At 37.4% G+C, this 9878-nt stretch overlaps 2 protein-coding genes across 5 annotated transcripts in view; both read right to left on the bottom strand.

Moving 5' to 3' along the window:
- On the bottom strand, positions 1-3884 carry LOC309479744 (uncharacterized protein). Of its 3 annotated transcripts, none has more exons than XR_014199423.1 (5): positions 3268-3884; positions 1717-1805; positions 1441-1614; positions 1224-1335; positions 1-587 (listed from the first exon to the last, which is right to left on the bottom strand). XR_014199423.1 is itself a non-coding variant. In XM_082143924.1 (5 exons), exons 1-3 carry the CDS (start codon positions 2015-2017, stop codon positions 1472-1474), a joined length of 312 nt encoding a protein of 103 aa, XP_082000050.1. In that variant the 5' UTR covers positions 2018-2037; the 3' UTR covers positions 1-587; positions 1224-1335; positions 1441-1471. The 3 variants fall into 3 exon arrangements, 1 of the variants encoding a protein (XP_082000050.1); XR_014199424.1 differs by lacking the exon at positions 3268-3884 and adding an exon at positions 2493-3257; XM_082143924.1 differs by lacking the exon at positions 3268-3884 and adding an exon at positions 1938-2037.
- Positions 3885-7888: 4004 nt separating this feature from the next.
- Positions 7889-9878, bottom strand: part of sntg2 (syntrophin, gamma 2) — an 83293-nt gene continuing 81303 nt past the window's right edge. For both annotated transcript variants that reach the window (XM_082143791.1, XM_082143792.1), the window contains 2 exons: positions 9735-9845; positions 7889-8772 (listed from right to left, as the gene is read on the bottom strand). In XM_082143791.1, coding sequence (XP_081999917.1) covers positions 8641-8772; positions 9735-9845 — 243 coding nt within the window. In that variant the 3' untranslated portion in view covers positions 7889-8640. The remainder of the gene's footprint in view (positions 8773-9734; positions 9846-9878) is intronic.

Raw genomic sequence — 9878 nt, 5'->3', positions numbered from 1 at the left:
TTGAATAGAATAGAAATATCACAGCATTAATGTAGAATCAAGGAGTTCAAATACCATTTTCCAATATCAACATTTTTAACTTTGAAACATTTAATTCTGGCCCACTGCATTTGAGTTGTCTACGCACACACACTTTTTAATAACAGATTTGAATTGAAAAGAATAGAATAGAACAGAATAGAAATAATATCACAGCATTAATGTAGAATCAAGGAGTTCAAATACCATTTTCCAATATCAACATTTTCACTTTGAAACATTTAATTCTGGCCCACTGCGTTTTTGAGTAGTCTACGCACACATTTTTTAATAACAGATTTGAATTGAAAAGAATAGAATAGAAATAATATCACAGCATTAATGTAGAATCAAGGAGTTCAAATACCATTTTCCAATATCAACATTTTTAACTTTGAAACATTTAATTCTGGCCCACCGCGATATTTGAGTTGTCTACGTTGTCTGCCTGTTCGCCCTCTGACTTCGGCCACCATCCCTATCAGAGGCTAACCACAGACACCTGGTGATGAGCAGCTCTGTTTCCTCTTCTGTAGAATCTTTGGTCAGGGCATTGCGGCGGACTGCATCTGAGAAAAACACAAGATAGAAGAGGGCAGCATGACCACGTGATGTTACTCAGCAACCACCAAAACTTAATTTGGATGCAGGGCTCTACACTTACATTTCTTTTTAATTTAAAAAGTTTAGGAGCACAGTCAAATTTAGGAGCACCTTCTGATCAATGACAAATTAACCTACCCATTAAAAGGCGGTATTTGATAAAATGACTTGCCGGGGCATTTTTTTTTTAAAAAGCGCATTTTCTTAACTAAATCACAGCCTTTGTGATTTCATGATAGCACTATGCTATATTATGATTGTAAATGGTTTTAAATAGATCGCGTAGCCTTAGAAAACGGTGTAATAATGTTATTCATGGATTCTCGTCTGTGGAATGCGCCACTTCCGGTATTTTGCCGGTTACTCAACACGGGTAAATTGCTATTGAGGATTTTTTTTAATCGAGTGCTCGACTTTAATCGAGGAATCGTTGCAGCTCTAGTTTCAATGGAGGGTGCACCCATAGAACCTGATCAGGTCAGTCGCACTGGTGCTCCTAAATACTTTGTCACCGTCACAGCCAGTAAATAAATAAATAAATAGGTTGCACTGTAGAGCCCTGGGGTGTCACCACAGTGCAGTTATCCAGCACTGACACTCACCCAGAACCACACTTTTAATGAGTCTCGCCAGCGAAGTGTTCATTGCTCTTTTCAGGACCTGCCCCACAGTGTCTTTAAGAGTCATGCCTCCGACCATTCCAAGGAGAACAGTCTGAAACAAAGACATGTAACTCGTTAGTTATTTAAGGAATATAGCATGAGTGAGAGTGGGGACTGACTTTTAGGAATGATCTGATTAATGCATAATTTAACTCACCAAATTCTTCTTCTCCAAACATTGTAGCTCCTCAATAGTTGAAAGTAGGAGCCCAAAATGTGTTGGGTCTGGCGTGAAGTCTGGAACTGCTGGAGATTTGTAGGAGCTGCATCAGGATGAGCAACTGCTGCTCTCTGATAGAATCAAGCTGGATGAGGATCTCCTTAGCAATTGCTGTAAGACACAAGAAAAAGCAGGCATAACAGATTAGTAGCAAAACATTGTACGTAGATATGTCATAGTAAACCGAGAGAGTTCACTTTGTAGAATTCCTACCTGTAGGCACAGCCTCCTGAGAAGACCTGTCTTTTGTGTCTTCCATGGTGTTGCTTTCCATGGTTGTGTTGACATTTCTGCCTTTATAACTGAGGGGATTATAATCAGAGGAAGGTTAAGTTTAAAATAAAAATGTTGAATGTAATATATTTTTCTCCTGGTCCTTATTTTAAATAGGTCATAAAAAATATCAATATTATCGACTGATATGAAACGCTTACATCATGATACAGTTTTCAGTCATATCGCCCAGCCCTAGGGTAGCTAATAAACTTTTCAAACCTGTCTGTACAGACCGCATTTAGCCAAAGGTAATGTTGATGTTAGCTATTAAAGTGCGATTTCAGTTTACGCCATAAAAGTACAACTAGAGGCCAATTCACACCGCAGACAAACGCCAGCAAACACCAAAAAAAAAAGTCACCAACAAAAGTTGGTCGTTGTATTCAGAATGTTATGAAAAATAAGTGTCATGTTCACACTGCCCCAACAGACACCGACAAACTCAAGCACCCACGGAAAAACACGAGATATTCATTCATTTTAACCAATACAAGTAAAAGATTGCAGCTTTCAGACACAACTTTCTTCTCGTTTTATATTGTTAAATGTCGAGAGTGCATCTGTTACAGGCCCCTGTGCAAAAGGCCATTAAATGCACTTCACGACGTCATACACAGCGTTCACAAAATGGCGGACGGTCTGCACATAGATCTTCACAACCCAGAACATTAATACACAAAATATTTGCAGCATGAACATATGTTGTATCATACCTGTAAAACCAGGAGCAAACGTGTCAGCGTAATCATAATCCCCAGCAACTGTGAGGTCGCCGGCGCAGGCGCAGCTGCTCCTCTACCGTTATAAGAGTCCTCAGTTCATTTTCATAATAAGAGTCCCGATCTCACTCAGCAACAGACATGACCCAGCTTTCAGCAGACCAAAGTCCCACATCATTCCTCTATTTACATAAGTAAAATAAATATTTTCTTACAGGATCAAAATGTGCACATACTTTAGGACAAAACGTGTTTGTTGGCGTTTGTCTGTGCGGTATGAATTGGCCTTAAGCCAGCTAACATTTGTTCCACTTTATTTTCTTCCACAGATCAAAGACGGTGCTCGTAAATATTATTCACGTAAATTGCATTCAATAAAAATGGTGTCTAGCCTAGCAACTAATTCTTTGCCAACTAGCAGAACGAAAATATGAGCTGCTAGCGCAAAAACAGCGCAGCTAACGTTAGTCAATGTTAGCTTCGTTAACTTCGCGCCATAAAAGCTTTCATATTACCCCCATTTGCACTACTTTACTCAGACAAAAATTGTATATTGTTGTCCTAATTAATAGAATTCGAGTTCTGAATTCTTTCTTTTCGTTTCATCTAGGGAAGCACTGTCAAATGAACATGAACAAAGTTTAAACGGATCGATAATAATCAACATTTAATCAGCAACAGTTCGAAATATGTAGGTCGACGTAACTCGATTGAAACTATGCTCGGCGTGAAATGTTGATGCTTTTTAAGGAAATTGAACACAACTTACCTCAAGTTCACTGTAATGACGCAGGATCGAAAAGGGATGATTTTAAATCAGGCGTTGAGTTTTATCTCACCGAAAGTTGTGCACACGTCTTGCGTGCTGACGCTCGCTGCAGCAACTGTTGAAATCGGCTTCATACCGGTAAACGCATCTGAGCCGAGCGCCCAGAGTTTAACCGTCACTGCTGGTAAACATTTGAAATAGCCAGTAAAATGAATTTTAGACTCAGTGTTAATTTTAGACTACCCAACTACTCAGCCGATGCGCGACTGCAATCACCGTGACTGTGCGAGTGATGTCGAGCGCCCATGCATTTTTAAAATACACGTAAAGAATCTTCATGACAACTAAATATTTTTGCTATGGTTATAAATATTAAAAATTGCTCTGTGCAAAATGACTCTATTATTATTATTATTTACCGCATATATTTTGTTTTGGACAACGACATTCGACGAGTATAACATACTAAGATACAGTCAGGAATTTACGTCAATTTTAAAATAATTTTTATGTTAATTATTGCTACATTAAAACCATCCTTGATTTAACCTAAGCCGAGTCATTTCCAGAAGTGGTCCAGATCATACAGCAGAGCCGACCAGTTACGGTGAACATGAATCGGCCCAGTACTTTACAGCCGTAACAAAAATGCATGTGCCAGAGCGAGCTGCGGGCCACAATCGGCCCGGTTAACACACGCCGATGCCGAGTCTGATGCCTGGCTCACACTACAGGAGTTTTAGGCCGATTTATGCCCGATTTCCCCCTCCCGAGAATCGGAGAAAAAATCTTGTCGAGGACCTTGATCGGTTCCGATGTTCGCCGCAGATTATCTGGTAATGTGAGGTGTTCACAGATCGAATCTTGCACCTCCCGATCTGCTCTCACACAAATCGGGCTCGCCCCGATCATATCAAACATGTTTGATATTTAAGATTTTAAATCGGGATGAGCAAGTCTGTGATTACGTCAGTGCTGTCAAAATAGCCAGGAAACAAGTAGGGCTGTCGTGCTGAAGGAATTTCCCTTGAGATAATTTTGAGTGACTCAACTCGATATGCGTTTTTATCTCCATTTATTTATTGCTAAATAAATGAGTGTTACACTGTGGTCAGCAGGCACAAAGACGAGTACATGTTCATGAAACCGAAAGTAAAAAGCGCGTTAAAACGAAGTGGATTAAAATGAAGATACAACACGTCAAAATAATGGTCGGGGGTCCACATAATATAATAAACACAACATAAACATGACAATGAGCTTGTTAGACCATTGTTATATAACAGTTAATTCCTTGAATCTCACTTTACGAGAGGCTTTCTGCTGATATTTTTACCAGTATTGACATTGAAAGTCTCTGCGCATTAGAGACTGTCACTCAGTCATTAAACTGTTCTTTCAACGGAAATGTAAAAATGCGGATGCATTCACAGATAGGTGCTAGATGTAATGAAACAAGCTGTTAATTATTTTAATATTTAATTTAAACTTTGAGCTCCACTTTACAAGACTCTGAGCAGGACAACGCTAAAGCTGATGCGTCACTCCATGATCAACGCCGGCATTGATTTATTGTATTGACCAGCGCTGACGCCATTCATGAGAAATATCCTTAAAAGGATGATTTTTGAAAGATTTCGCTTTCCTTGGTCAGGGCTACCTTTTCACCAATATGACTGTCTTGATATGAAGGCACACCCGTCGTTTTGGGCGGCCAGGGGGCTGTGGCCGCCCCCAAAAATGCTTGTGTTTTTTTGTGCTATTTGTTAAAATATTATAATGTTATTTTTTTCCATTTAGGCTATGTTGATTATGAAAAGTGAACAGCACGAGTAAGATATGATGTGCAATGTATCGGGAGACATAGAGTGGGTCAGACATGATTTTGACCACTTCATTACGTTTTGCTTTGTAGAAAGCCTTTCTTTAAAGTGAATTTCGTTTTGTATAAATTGTTTCTTAATTTATATAATTTTTTTATCAACCAATTGCCAATTGCCTGGAAGCAAATATAGCAGACAATAATCATGCAACATGACATAGAGGCGCCTGCGCTGTCACTTGCATTGCTCGTGAACTGGAGCGCATCTCATCATAAATTAACCGAAACTCAGTGTATGCCTCACAGACATGAGAAATACATCGAATCTTTAAATGTCTTTAAACGAAACAATTAAAAACGAAAAGAAATAGGCTACTCTCTGATTATGTAATCCATGTGCATTTCTCTCTATATAGGCGCGTTCACTACGGAGATGGCGATCGTCAACTTCATCTTTGCAGCTGACAGAAAACACTAGTTTATTAATAAAATCAATGCACGCGTCACCGGATTTACAAATGCACATCTAGCTTGTTGCACGCTTGTTGTCGAAATAACGAGATATTATGTTGAAATAACATTATTAGCCTAATAATAATAAATCTTTAATCAATATTTGATTGAATGCTGAATGCTGTGCTTGGTCAATTTAATAAAATTAATACTTTAATTGTGACAATTAAAATAATTGAATATTAAATATTAAGTGGCCAATTTTTGTAATATGGGCTCGGGTAGGGTCGGGCTTGATTTTTTTGGGCCCGATCTAAGCTCTTAACTCAAAGTACCGGTAGGTTCTTTGTGCGTGTGTGTGTGTGTGTGTGTGTGTCTCATGGCAATGCATGTCCCATATGTTTCCATGCTTTTCCACTTCAGATCTGCTGCTTGAGATCACGTGAGGCGCTTCCTCTGGCACGATAATCTTAATAACATTTTGTAGTGTGTGGTGCACCGCGATTTTCAAACCTTGTAGTGTGAGCATGTTTAAGATTTGAGGGACGAAAATCTGCAAAGATTCTCCTTAAGTGTGTGCTGCAACCAGATTTCAAAATCGGTTAGGATTTTAAAACTCCTGTAGTGTGAGCCAGGCATGAGCCGCAGGCGCCGCGGGGCAGCCGAGCTCGGGCCGATTATACATGCTATCTGGGATGAAACAGCTGAATGATGAGTAAACACAAATCTAACGTCCATGTACATGTACAGAACACCACTGTGACCGAGACTGGCATCAGTGACTCTTGACATACAAAAACACCAGCTCATCTGACGTAGGGTTGTGGCTCCTGAAGCTCTTCATGCGATTCAAGAGCCCTACAGAGGGGACAGTGGCGTGTTCTCAACACAAAGCAGCACTGCTGACTGAATCAATCAATCAAGATGTTTCTCCTTCATCACTCGAGATGTTTATTCCTCTGCCTCTGGAACTGACTCGAGTCGAGCGCTTCAGACGAGGCAGTGTTGCCAGATTGGAAATGTCAAAGTATATAGTACCAGAAGCTCAGAATGATCGTATTTAAAAAAAAAAAAAAAATCCTTTACAAGTCAAACGTAGGCTACAGAATACAGCTATTTATAGACCAACAACTTTTTGGCACGACCTGAAAATACTTAATTGCTAAAATATCGACCTCAGCTTGGAAAAGACCTCAGCTTTTTACTTTTTTTCTTCTTGCAAACATACAGAGATGACATGTTAATGTTATACAACTTTGGATACAATATACAAAAAGAACAAAACTTGTGAGAGAGGGTCGTTCTCCACGATGATTGGCCGAGAAGACGGACGACAAAAGATGGAAGACATCATATAACACCACGTTCATGTTCTCCAACTTCTCCTCACAATCATGATGATGGTAGACGTAGAATCCACAGCTAGATCAATAAGTATAGAAGCTGTATGATTACAATGACCACCATTTGAAGTGTCACAAAATTTTGAAATTATCGTACATTATGGGATTTTTAGAGGTCAAAATGATCGTACAAATATGATAATTATCGTACGTCTGGCAACACTGAGACGATCGAGGCATGTTGTTCTTCATAGAGTCGGTGAAGTATGAGAGGATTACATAACGGACAGCTTCATGATTTATGAGGTTTCTGACACATCATTATTATTTGTTTACAGACACATGCTTTCATAATTTCTTGAAAATCAAATATTTTAAAACATTTTAAGTCCGTTTATTATCTATCAAAACTGCCTCATGCACTACATGCCATTTTATGTTCATGATTCGCAGGTTTTAAACTGCAAATTAAATGAACCGACAATCATTAATTCACCACAGTGTGTTGTGGTATAATGGTAATTATCCGGCATGTTCTGTTAAGACTGATTGCATGTGTAAAAAAATAATAGTCATTGTGAAATTAACCAATTATTTTCCCTCATACTTATTTGAATATGTTACTCTGTTTTGGATTAATTTGACCCAGGCAAACAACCAAACACATTAATGTAATTTAGGCACTATATCAAATTGGAAAATATATAGTAATAAAAGTGAATAGTTAGTAGTAGTAATAATCAAATGTATATATATTTTCATATTTATATACCTGTTGAGGGTTATAAAAATAAATGTAAATTCGTATTTTACCTTCAAATTATTGTAATGTTACTCTGTTCAGGATCAAAACAGAAAGAAAGAAAGAAAGAAAGAAAGAAAGAAAGAAAGAACGATATATATAGAACGACAGATAGACAGATTTGAATATTATTTAAATATGTGAATATATAGTTATATAATCAAATGTACTATACATTCAGATTGATTTACTTGTGTTTTATTATGTAGTTAACCATAAACTAGTATATACACATTTTTACATATAAACATTTTCTGGAGCCACACAAGAATCATGCCGTATGGGGTCAGCAGTGAACTAATCATTCCTTTATTTGGAAAAGAACTGGAATAACATCAAACTAAATAGAACAGCAGATCAGGGACCTTGAATCTTAGAAAATCTCACTTATCAAGGACAGTAGCTGGCAAGACGGTCTAATTACTGTTAATCAAACCACTACTTCATATTAACACATATCAAATTCAGTTCAACATAGGCAGCACTTTCATTCAAATGCAGGGAACCATCAGAATTGACATTAAAATCGTATATTTGACTTGCTATTGTGCTAAATTAAGAGATTTGAGGCATTGAATAAAAAAAAAAAAAAAAGGGCAAAAGAACATAAAGTCATATATTGGCCAAAGTTTGGTTGATTTTACAGCTGAAAGTTTCACCCGTTTTGCCCTGTAAAATGGTCAAATGCAGTTCATGCATCAACTTATAGTGCCGTATATCAGCATCTGCTTTTGCTACATAATCAATATGAGTTCAGGTTAAGCACATGATTGATCATATTAGTAGGTAGGAAAGAAATCATAACTCAATGCATGTCAAAATATCATCTACTCAAAGTGTTCCTTAAACGTCGTTCTGAATTTAGAAGATTCGTACAAAAATAACAAGAACTAGATATATTGATAGATATTGTGCATAAAATCGGAGAACCAGACGAGGTTGGACAGATGTTTCTAGCTGTTGCACATGTACTTCTGCGTGAGACTTTGACTGCTGACGAAGACGGGATCCACCGTGGCCACTTTAGCAGCGATGAACGAGTGAATGCAATGAAGGACAGCCGTCAGATTCGCAAACTCCAGCTCCTGTTGGAGAAGACACCGTTAACGGGATGTTTCTCAATGCAATCAAATATCTATTAGGCCTCAAACTTAGTTCAGCTTTGACATGAGAGGGCAGCTTTCTCTTTCAAGTCAACAACTGTCACGGGTTATTAAAGACAAAAGCACATAAAAGTCTTTTAGTGTAACTGTACAAACGTCCACCTTTAGCTCGGCTTTTTCCTGTGAAATCTGCACTGATTTTTATCAAGTCAACGTAAAAAATAACTTTAATATTGTTACTGATAATTCAAGATCAACACTTACTGGACTGGAGCATCTTAGGTTTACTTAATTATCCATGCATATTTTTTTTTTGTAAAATCATGTTCAAATGTGAGTCTCAAATATGATCATCAGGCTTTTGAGGAAGGTTTATCTGTTCATCTCTCAACCATCATTGTATTGCATTAAATTATAAATACGGAGATTTGATCAGAAAACTAAGCATTTAAATATCATCTTACTAAGACATATTGACATAAATAGAGTGATGACTGATATTTATATGCATTTTATGTCAGTAGTCTGTAATACTCTTATTAAGATCTCAATGATTTATATTTCAATCATCAGAATTTAATCTCACTTTTTGTCCATATAAATATCAGCATCTGCACCACATTTTATATTTTTGCTCAGTTTGAGTCTCTGAATAAAATTGAGCTGCTTTTCCCTCAATATTATCACTTTATCAAACTATATGAGCCATAAAAACCTGATGAATTAAATATGATATTCAACAAAAAAACATATCTGAAGTTTCAATAAACTGTTCCATTTAAATTATCAATCCTAATCCTTCCTATTATGAACAACTTCAAAACAAAAGACTTCAAAATAGTATATATAAACCCGATAAATATTATTAACATTATATTATAATACAGCATTAATGTTCGTTGTTGACATTTCGTGCTAATATTCACACGTAAACACATTCTGACCTTCATTTCGATCTGTTTATTCTCTGAGTTCTGGAACAAAAGCTTCACTCGTGTCTTGCCGTCATCCGACGAACCCTTCAGCTGGGAGAATTTGTATTTCCAGATGGTTTTCTGTGGAAACGCAGATGAATAATATCAAGCAGA

Source organism: Leuciscus leuciscus (genome assembly GCF_965113295.1).
Source record: "Leuciscus leuciscus genome assembly, chromosome: 17".
In the NCBI taxonomy this organism is placed as follows: Eukaryota; Metazoa; Chordata; class Actinopteri; order Cypriniformes; family Leuciscidae; genus Leuciscus; species Leuciscus leuciscus.
This window is presented reverse-complemented; position numbering and strand designations above follow the sequence as displayed.